General features: G+C 32.8%; 2 protein-coding genes and 1 long non-coding RNA gene across 5 annotated transcripts; 2 read left to right on the forward strand and 1 right to left on the reverse strand.

Moving 5' to 3' along the window:
- The first annotated feature begins 8811 nt into the window (after nucleotides 1-8811).
- LOC105788237 (COP1-interactive protein 1) lies at nucleotides 8812-12712 on the forward strand. Its single transcript, XM_012615023.2, has 4 exons — nucleotides 8812-8961; nucleotides 9741-9799; nucleotides 10091-10272; nucleotides 10956-12712. Exons 3-4 carry the CDS (start codon nucleotides 10245-10247, stop codon nucleotides 12578-12580), a joined length of 1653 nt encoding a protein of 550 aa, XP_012470477.1. The 5' UTR covers nucleotides 8812-8961; nucleotides 9741-9799; nucleotides 10091-10244; the 3' UTR covers nucleotides 12581-12712.
- A 703-nt stretch (nucleotides 12713-13415) lies between these two features.
- Nucleotides 13416-18154, forward strand: LOC105788234 (COP1-interactive protein 1). Of its 3 annotated transcripts, XM_012615018.2 has the most exons (5): nucleotides 13416-13582; nucleotides 13998-14055; nucleotides 15354-15525; nucleotides 15629-17950; nucleotides 18056-18154. In XM_012615018.2, the coding sequence occupies exons 3-4, from the start codon at nucleotides 15432-15434 to the stop codon at nucleotides 17947-17949; spliced, it is 2415 nt and encodes an 804-aa protein (XP_012470472.1). In that variant the 5' UTR covers nucleotides 13416-13582; nucleotides 13998-14055; nucleotides 15354-15431; the 3' UTR covers nucleotide 17950; nucleotides 18056-18154. The 3 variants fall into 3 exon arrangements, with proteins under 3 accessions (XP_012470472.1, XP_052482832.1, XP_012470469.1); XM_052626872.1 differs by having other exon boundaries at nucleotides 15452-15525; nucleotides 15629-18154; XM_012615015.2 differs by having other exon boundaries at nucleotides 13417-13582; nucleotides 15629-18154.
- A 763-nt stretch (nucleotides 18155-18917) lies between these two features.
- Nucleotides 18918-19741, reverse strand: LOC128036077 (uncharacterized). Its single transcript, XR_008192936.1, has 2 exons — nucleotides 19598-19741; nucleotides 18918-19302 (listed from the first exon to the last, which is right to left on the reverse strand). It is a non-coding gene; the product is annotated as an uncharacterized LOC128036077 (long non-coding RNA).
- Nucleotides 19742-20837: the final 1096 nt, after the last annotated feature.

Raw genomic sequence — 20837 nt, forward strand, 5'->3', positions numbered from 1 at the left:
ACAAATGTTTTTTTAAGTTTTTTTTACTTATATAAACACTCCAAAACGACGTCGTTTTAGGCTTGGCTTCTGATGCTTAAAACGACGTCGTTTCACCCTTGACCCTCGCGTTGACCCGACCCGATCCGGAAGATCCGCGTGTTTTCAATAAAGGGTATATTTACGCTTCTGGGTCTTCCGCATTTTCGGTCTGTTTCAATTTAGTCATTTTCGTACTTTTTCTTTTATTTTTAAATTGGACCTCACATTTTTCCAATTTTCAATTTAGTCCCTGGAGCGCTAATCCCCTGAGGAAGTGACAAGTGTCCAGGAAATGGGTTTATTTCCTATTAGGCCCCCTTTTCTTCACGCGCTTTTCATTTCAATCCTATTTCGATTTTATTTTTAAATTTATTACGAATTTTGCCTCAAATTTTATTCTAATTTGAATATAGTCTTTTAATTAGTTTATTCTTATGCTGACTTAATTAATTTTATAAATTATTTTCCTCAACACTCATTTGTATATTTATTTATTTATTCTCTTGTACTTTTAAATTTAATATTGTCTTGTTATGGGTTGTGTTTTATGTTTTTATTTACTCTTTTATTTTATTATTTCACCATGATTTTTATGTTGGATCTTGTTTTTATTTTTATTTTTATTTTTTTATTCTTGAACTTCGTTAATATTATTATTACTATTATTATTATTATTGTTATTATTATTATTATTTTATAGTTTTCATTATTTTATTTGTTTACATATTTTATGCCAAATTGTGTATTTAAATTTTGTTGTGTACTAATTTGATTCTCTACTTTTAATATGTTCACAAACTATTTTCCCTTTCATTATTTATGAATTTTATTTTATTTATTTATTTATTTGTTTTGTTTTTAGTTGATATAGTTATTTTATGTGCATGCTTTGATCTTATTACCCTTTTTTTATTAATGTTAAAATAGTGCATTATATGATTTTCGTAAATTGATGTTATCATATTTATTATGTAACATTTTATTCATGTGGTCTTTCGAATATTGCATTTTTACCCAAATTTGTAAAAAATAAAAATTTAAAATCGAGGATAATATTTTGTATTTTTAGAATTCGAGAAGTCGTTCCCTAACTTACGGGGTTCTGATTTTTTCGATAAATCCAAATATGCGAACCACTTTTCAAAAGAATATATTTTTAAAATTATCCCGAAAATTTAAAAAGGATTGTGCTCCAACTTACGGAATATGATTTCTTTTCTAAAACTGAGATAATAAAAATTTCAAAAAAAATAAAATTTTAGGTGAATATTCCCGTTTCGGGATTCAAGATTATATCCTAACTAACAGGATATAATTCTTTTTCTCGGTTGACGTAAACTACTTTTTTATTTTTAAGTGATTTTAACAAAAGGGATCGTATTTTTTTAATCTTTTTCGAATTTTCAAATTTTCGACAATAAGACATTAATTAATCAATTAGGTACCAATTTTGGGCGTTACGAGGGTGCTAATCCTTCCTCATACGTAACCGACTCCCGAACCCGTTTTTTCTAGATTGTGTAGACAAAAAATTATCGTTTTAGTAAATTTAAATTTTTATTAAAATGATTAAATTATGAGGTGATCTGGTCACACCTAAATAAAAAGGATTGGTGGCGACTCAATTTTCGTTTTAAAAGTCGACCCCGTTTTTCAAAATAAAAATGGTTTCGACAATGTCTATGTGAATTAGTTGAAGAATTATACTAGTTGATACATCATTAATAGGTTTAAAAGAAACTCTTTTATGTTTACCCTTAAAACATGCATCAAAAACATTATTCACATCAAAGTCAATTTTAGGTAATCTTCTTACTAAGTCATTTTTAACTAATTTATGCAATATGCTCATGCTAGCATGTCCTAGTTTTCTATGCCATAACAAAGAGCTATTCTTATTTTTAGCAATGAGGCATAAGCTAGAGTTATGCATATCATCTAAATGCACCATATATATATACATATATATATATATATATATTCTATCCTATGTCCTACAAGTATAATCTTATTAGAAGCAATGTCGATAACTTTACAACATTTAGACTCAAATATGACTTTGAAACCTTTATCACATAGTTGACTAATTCTTAGAAGATTATACTTAAGATCGTTGACATACAAGAATTTTCAATAAAGATAGAAGAGTTTTTACTAATAGAGTCTATTCCTTCAATTTGTTTTGTAGAGTTGTCACCAAATGTAACTTCTCTTCCACTTTTTAGCTTCAAATTGATAAAGTGACTCTAGTTATTGATCATGTATCTTGAGCATCCACTATCAAGGTGCCATAAGTTTTTCTTTGAATAACTCACCTCAAACCAATGCTCCTTTTCCTACAAACATAGAATTAAGATTTCATTTTTGGTGCCCAAATTCTTTTGGGTCCATAAACATTAGTTCCTATAATTTAGTCCCTTTGGGTATTCATTTTGAAATCAAGCTCCTATCTTGAGAAATTATGAGTCCTTTAGGGACCTATACACTTTTAATGATTTTTCTCTTGTAAAAATTTTTGGGATCTCTATGTTTATAGAAATTAAAGCTATTTTTAACAAAGTTTTATTTTGAATTTTCTCCTTTTTCTAAAAATTGTTAGAGTGAGCTTTTTCACTCTTAAGCAACTCAAGTTGCTTTTGATGATCCTCATGAGCTTTTGAAAGTAAATTATGCAAGTATAATTTTTTTCTTTTCAAAGTCATTAATAATTTCTTGCATTTTATCTATTTTCTCTTCAAGTTCATGATTGGTTTTGAAAAGTAAATCATTTTTATTTCTCAATTTTGAAACATTTTTCTTGTGTTTTAACATCATGACTTCAAATTCCAAACCTAATTCATCATAGGCATCTTGTAACTCATCAAAAAAATAATGATTTAAAGTAGATGGGTTAGAAGTTACCTTAATATCATCGATGACCATAAGGTAAAGATTGGCTACTTCTTGATCTTCATTGTCCGATGAATCCTCGTCACTCCAAGTAGCAACATGGGCCTTAAGCTTTTGTTTGCTTGACCCTCTTTTCTTCCATTGAGGACACTCAAACTTGATGTGTCCCGACTTCTTGCATTCATAGCATATGATGGAGTCTTTCTCTTTAGTAGATTCATTCTTGAGTCCTTCCTTCTTTTGGAATTGTCTTCCTTTGTTGGACCTTATGAACCTCTTGAATCTTTTTGAAAACATTGGCATCTCTTCATCATCATCATTATTGCTAGAGTCTTCATCCTTCTCACAAGTTGTTGATTTGAATGAACTCCCACTTTCTTTGGAACTTGTTTGATTTCCTTTGCATTGTAGTTAATCTTTATTTCATACGTCAACAAGGAACCAATGAGCTCATCAAGGAAGAGTAAGTTGAGATCCTTTGACTATTCTATTGTCGTCACTTTAGGTTCCCAAGATGTTAGGAGACTATTCAACATCTTCTTTACCATCTCCTTGTTGGGATATGTCTTCCTAAAAGCTTTGAGACCATTGATGATATGAGTGAAGCGATCAGACATCTCCTTGATTCATTCTTCCAGTTTTGCTTTAAACAATTCATAATCAATGGTGAGAAGACTTATGTTGGACTCCTTAACTCTACTTATCCCTTCATGGGTGACTTCAATCTTATCCCATATTTATTTTGCATTGTCACACAAGGAGACTTTATTGTACTCATTTGGACCAAGAGCATAAAATAGAGTGTGCATAACCTTAGCATTTAATTGCACCTTCTTGATATCAATTTCATCCCATTCACTCTCTTCCTTTGGGATAATAACACGTTCGACCCTCTTTATTGGAATAGATGGCCCATTAGAAACTATCCTCTAAACTTCCTAGTCATTGGCTTAGATGAATAGCTTCATTCCTATTCTCCAATATGAGTAGTTGGTGCCATTGAATAGTAGAGGCCTCATGGTGGAATATCATTCTCCCAATATAGTTTAATTTTACTCCGATGCCATGAAAGAAATTTCTTGACTTGTAGCTTTTATCTTGAATACCTTGAGAATCTTCTTTCTTGGTGATAAAATTGTATTTAGAGTTCTAGCTTTGATACCAATTGTTAGCTCGATGAAGCAAACTGAAAATGCCAAGAGGGAAGTGAATTGGCCTTTAAAGAAATTGGTGAAAGTAAAGGCAAGAATGAAATAATGAACACAAAGAATTTAGAGTGGTTCAGCCTCAATTGCCTACTCTACTACCTTAGCTTTCCACCACTAAGAATTTTCCTAAATTCACTAATTTGTTCAACCTTTGAGGACAAGGTTTAATCTTACAACTCCTTAAGATTAGCCTAAATCTTAAGTTTCAAACCCCCTCAAAGAGACATAAATGAGAAAACAAAGAAACAATCCTTACAAGATAAAATTGTTTGCAAATTGAAGCACAAATACAATGAGATACACTTGAGCAACAGAATAGAGATAAAACTCACAAGTGTATGTAAGAAAAATATGAAATTTAATCTCTAAGGTTGTTTAATATGGCTATTGGGGATGTAAAACCAGAGCATTTATTTCACTTGCAACTGCAAGTATTGATACCTCCAAAAAGGGTATCGATATTTTTTTGTCATAAATGCTAATTCAGTGACTATTAGAATGAAATAATCTATACTTAAAAAATATTTTATCGATACTTCCTAAAATAGGTATCGATACCAGACCGATACTTCGTAGGGTTTATGAAAAACAAAATGCTATTTTTGTATCATTTTTAAGAAAGGTATCGATTGTTTTCAAAAATTATCGATACCATTTTTAGGGTTTCTTTAAAAAAATGCCTTTTTGGTCTCTATTTTTCTAAGGTATTGATATTTCCAAAATTATCAATACCTGTCCATAAGGTATCGATACCTTTTGTCCTGGAGCAAATTTGACTTGTTTGAAAATCATTTTAACTTGGTTAAAATCATTTGCACTTGATTTTAAAATTGTTTCAAAGTTTTATCTCTTAGACTTTAAATTTAAAAATTATTTTGTAAATTTTAACTTATATTCAAAAACACTTTTAATTTGTTATATCAAAATCTTTTATCAAATAAAGCTTAGTTTAACAACCCTACTAACCAGACTTGGCAAATTAAGAGTTCAATCCCTAACCATACTTGCTCTAAAATCTATAAAAATCATAATGTAACCTCAGCTTGGATAAATCAACATTATAAAGAAAAGTTCATTACTGATCCCAATTATTATTTGACATCATTGTAATAATATGTCAAAAGAGATTTCCTTTGCCTTGTCTCACTAACCAAATGTAGGAGGGATAAACTTATGGCATTGGAATTACTTGAAGGAGCTCATAAGGATTAACATGAGAAGATTTATGAGTATTTGTTGGAGGTTAGGACCCAAAATAAGGGAACAATAACAATCTATTATATGGATAACAGGTTGTTTCAAAGGATGTATGTTTGTTTGCAGGCATGCAAAGATGGGTATAGGGTTGGTTGTAGGAGGATAATAGGTTTAGATGGATGTTTCTTAAAGTGCTATTTTGGTGGCTACCTACTAGCAGTTGTTGAGATATATGCAAATAATGACATCTATCCTATTGTATATGTTGATGTCAAAAGTGAAAACCAAGCATCATGGCTCTGGTTCTTGGAGCTGCTTGCATTAGACTTGGAAATTGTGAGCTCATACTAGATATCTTTCATGCCTGACAAACAAAAAGTAAAACTCCTTTTGTCTACTTTGTTTTATGTTGTTTCTATTTAGGGTTTCTGGTATGTCAAAGTTTTAAATTGTTTTTGTTCTATTTGCAGGGACTTTTAGAAGCAATATCTATGTTGTTTCCTAATGTAGAAACAAGACACTGTGTTAAACACCTACATGCCAAATTTAAGAAAGCTGGATTCTGAATAAAGGAGTTGAAATATTTGCTTTGGAAAGCTGCTAGAGCAAGCACTTCAAGGGATTTTGAGGATGTCGTGGCTAAACTGAAGAATACAAATCAGCATGCTTATGATTGGTTGAAGGAAAAGAACCTTAGACATTGGTTAAGGTCCCACTTCTCAATTAGGAGTCAGTCTGACATGGTGAATAATCTTTTTGAATGCTTTAACAAGGTAAACCTCTATTATTTATGTTACTTACTAATCATTAAGGACATGCAGTTCATTAAGGAATTTGTCTCACTAATCCTTTATGTTGCTTACTGGTAGGTGATATTGGAAGCAAGAGGGAAACCTATTCTGACCATGATGGAAACAACTAGGACTAAAATTATGTTGCTGATTGTCAAAAAGAAAAAGAAGTTGAAAAAGTTAAAGGAATCTTGTGTCCAAAGATCAAGAAAAAGTTGGATGTCAATATGAAAGATTTACTGAGGTAAATAGATAATTTTTTAATATATTGATGCCTTTATTCTACCTTGTGTATGATTGATGATGGGACTGATCACATGTTTTTAATTTATGTATGTCTTTATTCTGCCATTTTTTTAATATATTTATGCCTTGTGCATGATTGTTGGTGAGGCCGATCAGATGTTGGTGGGGAAAAATATCAGGTTAGGTGTGGTTCAGGCAGTCAGCATGTGGTGGACCTAGTTGAGAATTCCTGCTCCTACAGGAATTGGGATCTCACTAGCATCCCTTACATGCATGCAATGTCTGTCATTCATCTAAAAGATGAATACCCAAAAACTTATGTACAAACTTGGTACACCAAGCAAACCCAGCTTACCATTTACTCCAACTTCATAAAGCCAATAAGGGGTCCTAATCAATGGAGGTCTATGCCAAACATGCAGTCAATACTCCTACTACACTAAGAAGGCGACCTAGCAAACCTACTAAGGTGAGAAGGAAAAAAACCTGATGAACCAGAAACAACAGAAAGGTTGACGAAGAGAGGGGTGGAAATGAGGTGCAATAAATGTAAGAAATTAGGCCACAATAAGAGGAGTTGTAGAAGGAAAGTTGGCCAAAATGTTCCAACAAGTCATCTGCCTTTGCTTCATTAGATTACTTATAAATGTAATTTGTTTGATGGATTTCACTTGTTCATGTAGGTCAAAAGACGCTAAGTTGGTGTCCATAACCAAGTGGTTGTTCCAACTCAGCAACAGGCTAACCCAACTCAACAAGAGACTACCCCAAATCTTCAACAAACTACCCCAACTCACCAATAAGATGTTGCCCTAAGAGAAAAGCTTCCATTCAAGAGGAAACCAACCACTGTTAGATGGATGCCTTCTACTCAAGAGTCATATGTGACAGACCAATGATGACATTGTGAACAGGACGTTTGTTTTGTTAACCTTTTAAACTTGTGTAAATTTACCTATAATTTCTATTGATTTCTTAACTTAGAAAGATTATTTTTTGTATATTTGCCTATGATTGCCACTGTTATCTAAACTTAGGCATATGGTCACTGAAATTTTTTGTAAATTTACTTACAATTCAAAAATATTCAATTGTATTGAATTGTAGGTAAATTTGGCAGTAATTTGCCTTTCCTTTTGTAAATAGTTTGGCCTTAATTTATGAAAGAAGTTTAATGCTGATTAATGTGTTTTTTTTTCATCTATTTTATCTTTTCTACTATTCTAAGCATTGATCCATGCAATGTAAGAAAATAAAAATAATAACCAAATATCCTTTCAAGTCTTAAAAGAATATTAAACATTCAGAAAATGAAATGAAATGAAATGAAATACAAATGTGTGAGAATAGTCTCTCATTACAATTAGTCTTTCAACTTTCAAGTTTGTAAGCAAACTTCTACCCTTTATAGACCATTACATTTAGGATCCCTAGCTTCCACTCACCATGAATGAATACTCTCCCAATACTAGTAACCACATAAGTTGGTTTTCATTGCTAATGACAACAACAACACCAACTATCACATAAGTTAGTTTAGGGTTTAAAAAACAACAACAATATTTCAAATAAAAGCACCAAAACCCAAGTTTTTCTCTCCCTCCTCATTGCATCCTCCAATGTCCTCGCTTTTTTAGAAGACCCAACAACACAATTTGTGAACGAGGAGTTAATGGTGGATCAAACTAAGAAAAAAAATGACATAGTTTTCGAAACCCACTACCAAACTTCTTACACCCAAAAAACCTCCTACTTGGGTTGTCATTGGACCAAGACGTGTTTAATTTGGCTAGGTTTCCATAATAGCACACCGAAATCATGGTCAGAATCTCTATTTCTTCTTCTTCTTCTTCTTCTTCTTCTTCTTCTTCTTCTTCTTCTTCTACCTGTCTAAACCCTAAACTGGTGCTAAAATGGGCTATTTAAATTGGTGCTAATCGGCCAGTTGGACTGTTAATGACAACAAGGAATCCGTCAACCGCCATGTCACTTTTTCGTTACGTCTGTAACGAAAAATGGTTAAAAGGACTAATTTGTTGTTTTTTAAAAATTGAGTGAGTAAATTAAAACCTAATTGACTGTTTTATCAACTACCTTAAAATTAAGTGACTGTTGGTTTAATTTATCCTAATAAATATTAAATTTATCATAATAGAGTAAAAAAACCTAAAGGTTAATGCTTCACTGTTTCAAATATACCATAGAGTAATTTAATTAAAAATATAAAAATTAATTAAAAATTTAGGACAAGACAAAGCGCGGGACATCACCCACGTAGCATTTACGTTTTGAAATTTTAGCCACTTATTTTTTATTGTTTAGGATGAAATGAAATTATCGCGTATTTTTGCAAGCCGATAAAATGAGATTCCATCGAAATATAGAAATCGAAATTTTAGGGCTATTTGTATCATAAAAAAGAAACCGCCAAAATTCCGTTCTCATGGACCGGAAACATCACAAACACCGAAAGCCTATTTTATAATTTCACTTTTTTGACTATTTTTCCTTTTTTCTTTTCACCTGAAAATGTTTCCTAATTTTCCATCATTTTATCAATTCGCATTCCATTTTGATCCGCTGAGAGAAAATCCGCCGTCGATTTTCAGGTAATATTTGCTTTCAATTCAATTTCTTTTTTTTTTTCTTCGTTTGATTGTCAACGAAGATGGAATATAAAACGAAGAAAATCATTCAAATTAATAATTTCATGTTTAATTCAGAAATAAAAAACTAAATACGTCAAATTTGAATTTTCTGATCTTTCGATTCATCTAAGATAAATAATGGTTAGATTGAATTTTGAATTTTGAATTGGATTTTACGTAGCTTTCAGCGAATGTCATTCCTTATCGAACATAACCGACGTGTTAACGCTTAATCCCATAATTAAATTTTAAATATTGTGATTAAAAAACCTATTTGAAGGCCATGGGTGGCAATGAACTGGATGTTAGCTCGTATATTTTCTCCTTGTAGTAAGACAATGTGTTTGAATTTCAGAACTGAATTGGTGAAGAAACGGGTGGGGGTTGTTGTTGCCTTTGAAGATGACGTATCAAACCTTGGCCACCATTTATCCATTACCCAATCTTTGGAAATCCTGATTTATCAATGGACCACCATTCTTTTTTGGTGGGTCTTATTGTCAAAATCAACTATTATGTATAATAATCGTTACATGTTACTCATTATCCGATAATGAGTGTCGGATACAAATATAATGTGCGGTACCGTGTTGAAGGCAATCAAGGGTTTGTCTTTTTAGCTTTTTGTTGCACTATTTGATCTGATTATGTATCAAAATCAACGATATTTCTGGCCCATAACAATCTCCTATTAGGAATTTTGACTAGGTTGTGTTCTAATTAATGAATTCATAATGCAGATATGTCAAGAATGCACATGGAAGGATTTGACAGGCATGTCTTATTGCTTGTTTCCAAGGTCAAAATTTTGCCAGACTTTGAATTTTAAAGAGTTTGGTTAAATGCCTGGTGAACCGTTCTTGTGTAAAAGATGAATTAGCTTACTTCTTTTATGACTTTGCTTATGATGAAATGCACATTTTTGGTATTGGCTAGGGAGGAATAAAACTAAGGATAAAGTGTAAACCATCTAAAAAAATAGTGAATGCACAAGCTGTTTTTGAGGATATGCTTGATTTAGGACTTTGTTATGTTTGAATGTGTCAATGTGAAAAATAATTTACTAATGCTATGTCACCTTTATTTTCAGATATTTAGCTTGATGTGTTTGAGATGGAGCATGCATTTTTTGGCTTGGGGATCCATTCTTTAAGTTCGCAGCAAATTTCATATTGGAGAAGAAGCAATAAAGCCAGACAACGACCTCTAAGGGTTGTTATCCTGATACACAAAAGTTCAGAACAATGGAGCAAGTGGAAGTGATTAAACCAGGTTTGTAAAAGCTGATGAAAACCTGAAAATATGCACACATTGTTTGGCTGAAAAACCAAATTTTGCACCCTCGGTAATATACCCCCGTGTTACCTTCCTTTTATCATCCTCTTACATTATTTTTGTAGATTCAAAGATAACATGAGATAAGGATTCAGCAGTCGAGACTTCTATATCCATTTCATGCCATTATAGGCACATTTTCTTTTTGTTCCTCAATGTAAATCTTAATGGATGCATGTCTGCAAAGTTATGTGCATTTTTGGCTAAAGATTAGGCACTAGTCAGTGAAAAGTTAAAATCCCTTTGTCATCCTCAAGTAGTTGTATTGAAACTGTAGTGTTGCATTCACCATTTTTATGTTTCCTCAAAAGCGAGGTTTGGGAATCTGCTTATAACCTTACTTTGCCCTCTAGAGAAAAACTTGACAGTGCCTTGTAGTATTATCCTGTTTCTAGTATCGTACGAGTTATGACTGTCAGCTTATTAGTAATTCTTTGTCATTGTTTAATGTCAATTGCTTTTGTCAAGTCTCCTGATTTGCGTTCGTTGTTGTATTGATTCCGTGCTGTAAGATCTCAGGTGCTTTTGACTAAGATAATGTAAGAGTTTTAACATTTTCTTCCATACATATTTCATTTGATGTTGATGTATCAGATTCAGAATTTCCCTGTTTTTCACAGATGTTGAAAAGAGAGTAGAAAGAATCTTGAAGCTCATCAAGAGGAAAAGCAGGAAAAGGGAGCCAGAACTTATTGGGCATGTTGAGGAGTTTTACAGACAGTACCAGTCACTCTCTGCGCAATATGAACATCTTAAACGAGAGTCCGTAGAGAAAGTTCTCAAAGGAAAAGGAAAAGGAAACGAAAGTCATCCCTATTATTCATCCGGCTCGGACTCAGAATATTACTCCCCTACGGATAGAGAAAATGACACTGACACAACATTTGATAATGATAGAAGATTCCATAGATGGATGGCAGATAACATCAAGGAAGAACTTAATCGTGCATATGAAGAAGATGCTGACTTGAAGCACCAATTGGCCTCTAAGACCGAAGAGAGCGAAGCTTTAGCTTCAGGTCGTCTGTCTGCTTCAAGTAAAACAGAAGAAATAGAAACCATCAACAAAGATGAGCCTAAAAGAGATTCTGAAGTTGGGATTGATGGTAAGACAGCTGAAACTAAACAGCAAGGAGAGACAAATACCGCAATGTATGTGCCGGTTTGGGAGGAAGGAGATGAAGTAACTAAACTCATGAAGCAACTCAAAGAAAATGAAAAGAACCTAACATCTAGAATCAACAATTCAATGGCACAGGTCTGCAATCTGAAAAAGGAAGTGGACTATTTACGTGCTCAACAATGTGAAGCCAGAGGAAATGTAATGAAGCCGGAATTAGAGGTTCAAGTGAAAACTCTGAAAGAGGAAAACCAAGGCTTACAGGTGCAGGTGATCGACTTGGAATCGGAGGTTGATGCTCTACGCAAACAGAAAATTACATCCAAAGATGAATTGAGGAGTAATGTTCATGAAATCAATCGATTGAAAGAGGAAAATGCTCACCTGAATTCAAGAATTCTAGGACTGGAAGCACTATTTAGAGAGAGGAGACTTGAGGACTGCCAAACTAAAAGGGAAAAACAAACAACTCAGATGAGTACAGAGGTTAAGTTGGATCATGTGACGGAGAAAAACCAAGTGGAGTTACAGATTGCAGACCAACAGAGAATGATGAAAGAAATAGAAGAACATACTAGGAAAACCATGGAACGTAACCCAAAGCTTATCAAACAATTATCTGCAGGAAACAAGTTAAATTACATAGAAAGAAAGATGGGGAATTTAGCACAAGAATTCTACCAGAAACTCAATGATAACATCCGTCTTCTGTGCTTAAGGATCGCGGTTGCTGAAAAAACACATTACGAAAACAAAGAGAATTACAAGAACATAAAAGAAAGTTTAGAGCAAGAAAACAAAGAACTGAAACAAAAGCTTGTTACTTGTGAAACTGAGTTGACGAAGCTGATAGATAATGCAGAAAAGAAAAGGGAAAATGACAAGGTATCGAATTCAGAAGGACAAAAGTTGAAGCTATTGAAAGCTGTGAGTGTGCTTGAGAAAAAAGTGGGAGAATTGGAGAAGATTAATAAAGAAAAAGATGCGACATTGTTGAGTCGAGAAGAAGAAAAGAGGGAAGCCATAAGGCAGCTTTGTTTGTTGATTGATTATCATCGTACCAACTGTGATTATCTCAAGGAATTGGTCTCAAAGTTGACTGTTAGAATCAAGAAAAAGATATGAACTTTTTAAAATTTAAGATTTTTTCTTCTTCTTTTCAAATGTTTAAATTCATTCTTTTTTAGAGGAAAGTAACACTGTCTGAACTGTCACCAGTACATTGTTTCCATCTAATAAGTCTATTTACTTTATTCATTAATTTTGTAAAAAAAAAAGAAGAAAATTCTTACATTCTTAACTAGTTTTATTCTTATTCATCGATTTTTATATTTGGTCAATTGAAAATTTTTAGGGTGGTGTTTGACAAGAAGAAAAGTTAACAGTTATAGGTAACTTTTCCTTTTAACTTATTGTAAAATTTCTTATTTTATTCACCAAAAGAAAAAACACTAATGTAATTTAAATAATGTATTAAAAATATGGTAATTATTTTATCCATGGTCTGCGGCCATCAAAATTGGAATATATTTTTATATATTCAATTTTAATTTTTATTATATTCTATATTCTTCTTATTTTATTGGTGAATTTTCTTTAAAAATAGTTAATAAAATTATAAATTATGGTATTAATTATCATAAATGCTTCTGGGTCAAAAGAAATTATTACTATTAAGTAATATAATTAATAAAATCCTTATTTTTGCCGTAACTATCAGTCAACGACATTCAAATAAATGCGAAAATTGAAAACACCAAAAAGCACAGGAAAATTTTAATTATTTCTTTCCGAATAAAAGGAATCAAATCATCTCGCGTTTTCTTCTGACGAGAAATTGAAGGGAATGGAAGGGTATAACTGCAATAAATAATAAATGGAAGGGTAAGTTAATTAATTATTATTAAAAGAATTTCCAAAGATTCAATCTAAAGCTACAAACTGGCTCAGGAAAGTGCGCTCTCTAAATCTAATACAAACAAATTCATTTTCTCCATTTATTCCTTTTCACTGCTAATTTTTTTTCTCAATTCAAAGGGAAAAAAAAAAAACAACCCACAGCCTCTCTTTTCTCAGATTTTTTTCTGGTTCTTCTTCGTAATCAAGCCTTATAGCTCTGCTTCAGAGGTAATCTTTGATTATCAAATGATTCTGTTCCGATTACATAAACTCTAGTTTTTATCGAAATCTTTGATCTTTAGTAGTTCAATTTTAGTTATCTGTGTTTTTTTTTTCATGATTTTTGTAAAATAAATTAAGCTTTCATCCATTCGTTTTCTTAAACATAAATCTAACTTAGGATTCTCTTTTCCTCGTTGAAAATTTTCTTGTATTATTGTATATAGATTCCCAAAGATCATGAATTTGAATTCAAGTAAATGAAGTTCTTCTTCTTCCTCACTTTTTTCTTTTTGCCTTTTTCAAAAATCTTCCAGATTTTCCTGCTTTTTGAACTTTTTGCTTACATCATCTTAGATTCGATTATTAATGTTAAATTCATTCTCTTTAGATTTGAACTAAAAATATCTATTTGCTTCTGTAGAAACTTATTAAAGCTTCATAAGCAAGACTGAGAAAACAAGGTGAAGAGGAAGAATCAGGTGAATAATACTGTTTATTTTTTAACGAGTTTTTTTTTTTCTTTTGTTACAGTTATAGTTTATTACCTTTTTAAATTTTAGCAAGTATTTCCTCTTTTTCATATTATACTATAAAAGGTTTTGAGTAATTGAGTGATAAATTGACTGGGCGTTGCCGTATGTTTCGAAAAAAAAAAAAGAACAGCTGACCTTTTCTTTTTCCAAATCAATTTATCAAAATTTCGAATGGGTGATACTGATGATAAGATATCCATTCGGTTACGACGACGACGTTTTTGTTTCTTGTAATAATATAATTAAAATCATTAGTCTTGTTTATTAGCATGCTTAAAAATTAGAAAATTCTTTTTTGTTGGTTTTAGATTGTCATTTTGAGCTGGATTACCCCAAACAAAAAGAGCTTGGATTTGATATTTCAATTGTTTCTTTCTGCTTGGAAGTTTTTTTGTGTTAGGATAGTTGATTTCATTGGTTGTGTCTGTGGTAAGGGAGTAACGATTATAGTGATAGACATGATAGGATTACGCAATATAAATAAATTAAATTAAACAAGACATAATGGATTTATATTTGATGCAGTGACACATCATCTAAAAATGAATATAAGTGGATTTATTTTTAAAAATTTTAGATGATGTGCAAATATGTGATTCATTGACAATACATAAAATTATATACCGTTGCATCAAATATTAATTCTATATAAATTTCATTCAAGCAGACAATTTCGAAATTTGTATTATATAAATTATCGACTATCAAATTCATATGTCAAGTATCACACGATTAAACATGAGGACAGGACAATTCAACAGTAGTAAACCATTTTCGGCCCATGTATGGTACTGGTTCTTGGACCATTATACCTTACATTCTATAACTTTGTAGGAGAGGTTTGTGAATTAGCATTTATTGAAAACTTAATGCTCACTTGCTTAGTAGGTGAAAAAGATGGAAAAGGTAGGCATTAATGATTTGAGATCATGGAAACAAAATATTGGTGGATTTTGTTGTTGATCTTTCAGGATTGTTCGGAATTAACCCTGTTTACAATGCAATACTTTGGGATTTAGTAATTTTAACCCTGTTTATTAAAGAACATGCTGTATAGAATAAGACGGACTGACTCGAGACTCTTTGAGTATTAAAGGAGGGTCTACTGTTTAAATCTTGAGAATTGTTGTTTTGACTATTTGTTTTTCTTGAAACATTGTGTTCAACATTCGTATCTGAGTGTAAGTAAATGGATATGGCATGAGAAAACTTAGAGCGTCATTAACCTTTATCCTGCTTGTCAGATTTTATGCTCAAGATGGAGATTTGCCTTGTCTTAACGCACACTTGCTGAGCAAAATTTGTTGGGTAATCTAACTAAGATGAGAAAGCATCGTTTTAGGGAGTCTATGGAGTCCTTCTTTGGGCATCATGTTGATCCAGAAAAGGATGAACAGCTTAAAGGAAGTAAAATAGGTAATTGTTCTACATTTTAATGTCTTTTTTTTGGATGTTCTGAAATGCTACCGCTCTCAATTTAACAGGATTTTCCGTTTATGTTTTATTCTCTTCACTGCAGAAATTGATGACAAGGTGACAAAAATATTGAAGCTCATCAAAGATGAAGAAAATGACTCCAAGAAGGAACCGCTTGTCCAGTTAATTGAGGATTTCCACAAACACTACCAAAGTCTATATGAACAATATGATCATCTCACAGGGGAGCTGAGGAAAAAAGTTCATGGAAAACGAGAAAAAGATGCCTTGTCCTCGTCAAGTTCAGATTCAGACTCTGACTATTCTTCGAAAGACAGAAACAGTAAAAATGGACAATTGGAAAGCGAATTTCAGAAAATAGCTGACGGCATTAAACAAGAACTTGAGGAAGCAAATCTGGAAATTGCTGACCTGAAAAGGAAGCTGACAGCTACAAGTGAAGAAAAAGATGCTTTGAATTCAGATTATCTAGCCTCTTTAAGCAAGGTTCAAGAAGCAGAGGAAACCATAGAAAATCTGAAGCTTGAATCTGAAAGATCAGAGAGTGAAAAATCAAAACTTTTGGTTGAAAATGAAGAGCTGAGGCATAAACTGGACGCTGCTGCAAAGGTAGAAGCTGAGGTGAATCAAAGATTGGAATCTGCAGAACACCAAGTTATGGAATTGGGCGAAGGTCTTAATGCTGCCGTGGAAGAGAATAAATCCCTTAACTCGAAACTTTCTGAGGTTTCAAATGAGTTTCAGCAGGCACAGGGTAGAATACAACAGCTCATGGCTGAATTGAGTCAGTCAAAGGAGGAACTAGTTGAGAAAGAAAGGGAACTTTTGACACTCAAAGAGTTGCATGATATGCATGGGAATCAATCATCTGCTCAGATAAAAGAATTAGAGGCACATGTAACAAGCTTGGAACTTGAGTTGGAATCATTGCAAACAACTAACAGAGATATGGCGGAGCAGCTAGAGAACAAAGCAAGTGAAGCAGAACAGCTGGGAGAACAAAATATAGGACTCCAATCCCGCATTTCAGAACTCGAGATGATGTTAGAAAAGAGAGAAGAAGAAATTTTTATTCTCACGAAGAAACTTGAGGATGATAACAGAGAATCATTATCTGGAGTGGAGAACTTGACTGCTCAGGTAAATAATCTGCTATCGGAGATGGAGTCGTTGCAAGCTGAGAAGGCTCTGTTGGAAGAAAATTTAGCATTTAAAGGTGATGAATCATCAAATCAAGTACAGAGCTTAATGGATGAGGTAAACACATTGCAGCAGCAGCTGGAATCCCTTCATAGCCAGAAGGCAGAACTGGAATTGCAGCTTGAGAGAGAGAAACAAGAGTCATCCGAAAGATTGAATGAAATGGAGAACCAGAAATCGGAGCTGAAGCAAATGGTCGAGGACCTTCAAAGAGATTTGGAAGCAAAAGGAGATGAGAAAAATGATTTAGTGAACCAGATTACAGATCATCAGAGAATGCTTAAAGAACAAGAAGATGCATTTAACAAGCTAAGCGAGGAGTACAAGCAACTTGAAACTTCATTTCAGGACTGCAAAGCACTTATCGAAGTTACAGAAAGGAAGATGCAAGAAATGGCAGGAGAGCACGATAAGATCGTTCACTCCAAGGGTCAAACAGTAGCTGATTTGGAGCAAATTATTGAAGACTTGAAACGAGACTTAGAAATGAAAGGAGATGAGATAAGTACTTTTGTCGAGAACGTCCGCACAATCGAAGTTAAGCTCCGCTTGTCAAACCAAAAACTCCGAGTCACGGAACAGTTACTAACTGAGAAAGAAGAGAGTTTCAGAAAAGCAGAAGCCAAGTTCATGGAAGAACAAAGAATGCTTGAAGAAAGGATCACAATATTGTCTGAAAACAATGAAGCATATCGCAGGATGATCACTGATTTCTCGGGGAACGTGAGTAATACCTTGACTGGATTTGAAGCTATCAATCAGAAATTCGAAGCAGGCTATAGTAAATACAAACACTGCGTTGAAGAAACATCAAAAGAGCTGAGGATTGCTAAACATTGGGTTGGAGAAACAAAGAGCGAAAAGAAGCAGCTTATGAATGAAATGACTAACATGATCGAGCAACTGAAAGATCAGAAGGAAAAAGAATCTACGTTACGGGAACAAGTTGAGAAGCTACAGATTAAGGCCAACAAGGAAGCAAACGAGAAGGAGAATCTGATGAAATCGGTGAAGCAACTGGAGAATAAAGTTGAGTTGTTGGAGAGGGCAATAAAAGAGAAGGATGAAGGTATATTAGGCTTAGGAGAGGAGAAGAGGGAGGCCATTAGGCAACTTTGCACGTGGATAGATTACCACCGGAGTCGCTGCGATGATCTGAAGGAAATACTCTCGAAAAGTGGCAGAGTTCAGAGGGCAACCTAGAGTAAGTCCCTCGTATTTTTCATTACATTAGTATGTTCATTTTGGTTCTGCATTTATGGATTGTTTTTCATTGTTTCATTTGTTTTTTTTCTTTTTATTCCACAAGTTGGGCTGTTGATAAAAGCAAATTGTCAGGGTGATGTTCAGTCATGTTCTCGTAGAACTTGGTTGCTTGTAAGGATAATAAAACTGCAGTTATCAGAAATTTCTGGAGCATTGGTAAATGAGTTAAAAGGTGCAGACATTTTAGCTCTACACGGGAATGAGTTAAAAGCTTACCACATGTTTCAGGGTTTTTTAATCAATCTTTATTCATAATTTTTTAACTCACATTCCAGTTAAATTTTAGTTTTTGTATTTTTCGAATGGCTTAATATTAATTTCTATATTTTTCTAAAGTTTGAAATTTTATTATCAATTAAATCCAATTATTAGTTTTGTCGCTATGGATTTAGTTCAATCATTCTATATTTGAAATTACCGTTTTAATAAATGATATTTTTTAATTTATTAACTGAATTTCTAGTGAGTAATAAAAACTAAATATGATCAAATTATAGTATATTGATTACAATCAAAAGTTTAATTAAGTACAAAGATTAATAATAAAATTTAACCTCTCGATTTTATAGCGATGAAAAGAGAAGCATGAAAAATTTTAAACTCATCGACAGCTAGCTGTAGTTCAGTGTTGGCTGGCTTGGCCTTGGCTCTGCTCGCTGCCCCCACCCCTGCTGTTGTTCATTGAATCATCAAATCATCACTCTCATCTCTGCATCTTCAAATCTGCTTAACACAACTATTGACCATTCACACTGCACGTGGGAGATATTTAATTAAAATTTTCAAAAATTTTAAGGTGTTGTATCACATTGTGTCAATGTATAGAATAGAAATATCAAGTATATAAATATTTTTTTATCATTAATTATAAATGAAAAACTATCCAAGTTAGATAAATATGAATGTAATTATAATATTTCTATGATTTGTAATGACATTTATAGATAAATAACGTTTATACAATGGGTAAATATTTGATGTATTGTCGATGTACAAGCCCAATTTTTAGCCTAAAACCCAATTAACCCTAAACTAAACAAAAACAATTAAACCCCAACTACCCAATTACAAACCAAAGCCCAAATCAGCAACCCAATACCCAACTAGCCTAACCCGAAGCCCAAACCTAGCCCAACTACCCAACTGGCCCAATCCCCCCAAAGTCAAACTAGGGTTTCAGAAAAGAAATCTTAGCGCCGCATCAGCTGACCAGCCGCCACTGCCACGGTCATGTCGCCCACTTGCCCTGCCACCGTCGCTTCTGTCGCCGCATATCCCATCGCCACTTGCCTGCAAAACGAGAGAAAGACACGACAAGTAATAAATAAAATATTGTAAAAATGGCTATAAAGCCATAGCAAAAATTGTAAAACGGGATTCCCCCCCCCCCTTTTCTCTCGATTTGGAGAAATAAAAACAAAAAAATAGAGTCAACAACCCCTTTTAGGTATATTTATTTTCTTTTTCTAATTTTAATTTTTTTCTCTATTTTTTTTTCTTTTTCGAGTTATTTGTGTTCGATTTTGTTTCTTTTTTTTAAAACTATATATATAACATATAAAAAAAAGCAGAAAAAAAAGCATACCTTTTGATTTTTCCGGCCACCGTGTGCGGTGGTCGGCGCGACGGCGTCGACGGCGGAAGATTGCCGGAGCCCATGGCCGGACTTGGGGCCTGAGAGAGAAGGAGAGAGCTCTCTCTCTCTGTTTTTTTTAAAATGATGAAACTGATTTGTTTTTTGGCTTTTCTTATTATTTATACTAAACATGAAACGACGTCGTTTTGGTGGGGAGGATCCGCGTGTTGACCCGACCCAACCGCCTAGGATCCGCGTGTTTTCTAGCGCATGGGTAATTTGCGCACGCAGTCCTCCCTCTTTTGCGATGGTTTTCAATTTGGTCCAAGAACCATGTGCCTGGGTCTTGGCAGAACGGCGCCGTTCGATTAATAGGAATAATTTCCTAATTGGCCCTTCTATTTTTCGCGTGACTCACATTTTGATCCCTTACCCTATTTTATTTTTGATTTCAGCCCTGAGATTTCGTTTCAGTTTTGATTCAGTCCTATTATTATTATTATTATTATTATTATTACCTACTTATTTATATTTATTTTATTAAAATTTCGGTATATGTATATATATGTGCATATATTTTTATGATATATATACATTATTTTTGTAACATATATGTATATATACTTATATATTTTATATATTTTTTAACTTATATACATATCTATATATATTTTCATTTTCATAAATATATACATATTTATTTTTCTTTTATATATATTTAAATATACTTTATATATTTTGTTAATTTATATATATATACATATTTTAGTTTATGTCTATATATATCTTTTTATATTTAATTGTATTTGTTACTTGTTTATTTCATTTTTGTTATTATTTTGAATGAATGTTTTAATTTATTTGTTTATATATATATTGTTATTTTATATGATTGTAGGTATGACTTTTATTTATTTTATATTGTTGCTATTACTCGTGTCATTTTTATTTTATGTGTATTATGATTTTACCATGATAACAACAATGTAATTTGCTTTCACATTTTTTTACTACGATTTTCGTGTTTTATTTTACTCGATATAACAAAATTTGTTTTAAAAAAAATATATTTCGTGTTTAGATTCGAAAGGATCATACCCTAACTTACTGGGTTTCGATTTTCATAATAAATCTAAATGCACGAATCTTTTCAAACTCAAGTTTTTAAACGATCTCGGGAGTTAAGAAAAGATCGTGCCCTAACTTACTGGGCCTGATTCATTTCTAAACCCGAGATAATAAAATATCA

This window comes from Gossypium raimondii, chromosome 2, assembly GCF_025698545.1.
Source record: "Gossypium raimondii isolate GPD5lz chromosome 2, ASM2569854v1, whole genome shotgun sequence".
Classification (NCBI taxonomy): Eukaryota; Viridiplantae; Streptophyta; class Magnoliopsida; order Malvales; family Malvaceae; genus Gossypium; species Gossypium raimondii.

Bases quoted from the DNA above. Each gene is read 5' to 3' on its own strand.
- LOC105788237 (XM_012615023.2), top strand. From the start codon at position 10,245: ATGGAGCAAGTGGAAGTGATTAAACCAG. The intron at 10,273-10,955 runs GTTTGTAAAAGC...TGTTTTTCACAG, and splicing joins AGTGGAAGTGATTAAACCAG to ATGTTGAAAAGAGAGTAGAA.
- LOC105788234 (XM_012615018.2), top strand. From the start codon at position 15,432: ATGAGAAAGCATCGTTTTAGGGAGTCTATGGAGTCCTTCTTTGGGCAT. The intron at 15,526-15,628 runs GTAATTGTTCTA...TCTTCACTGCAG, and splicing joins GCTTAAAGGAAGTAAAATAG to AAATTGATGACAAGGTGACA.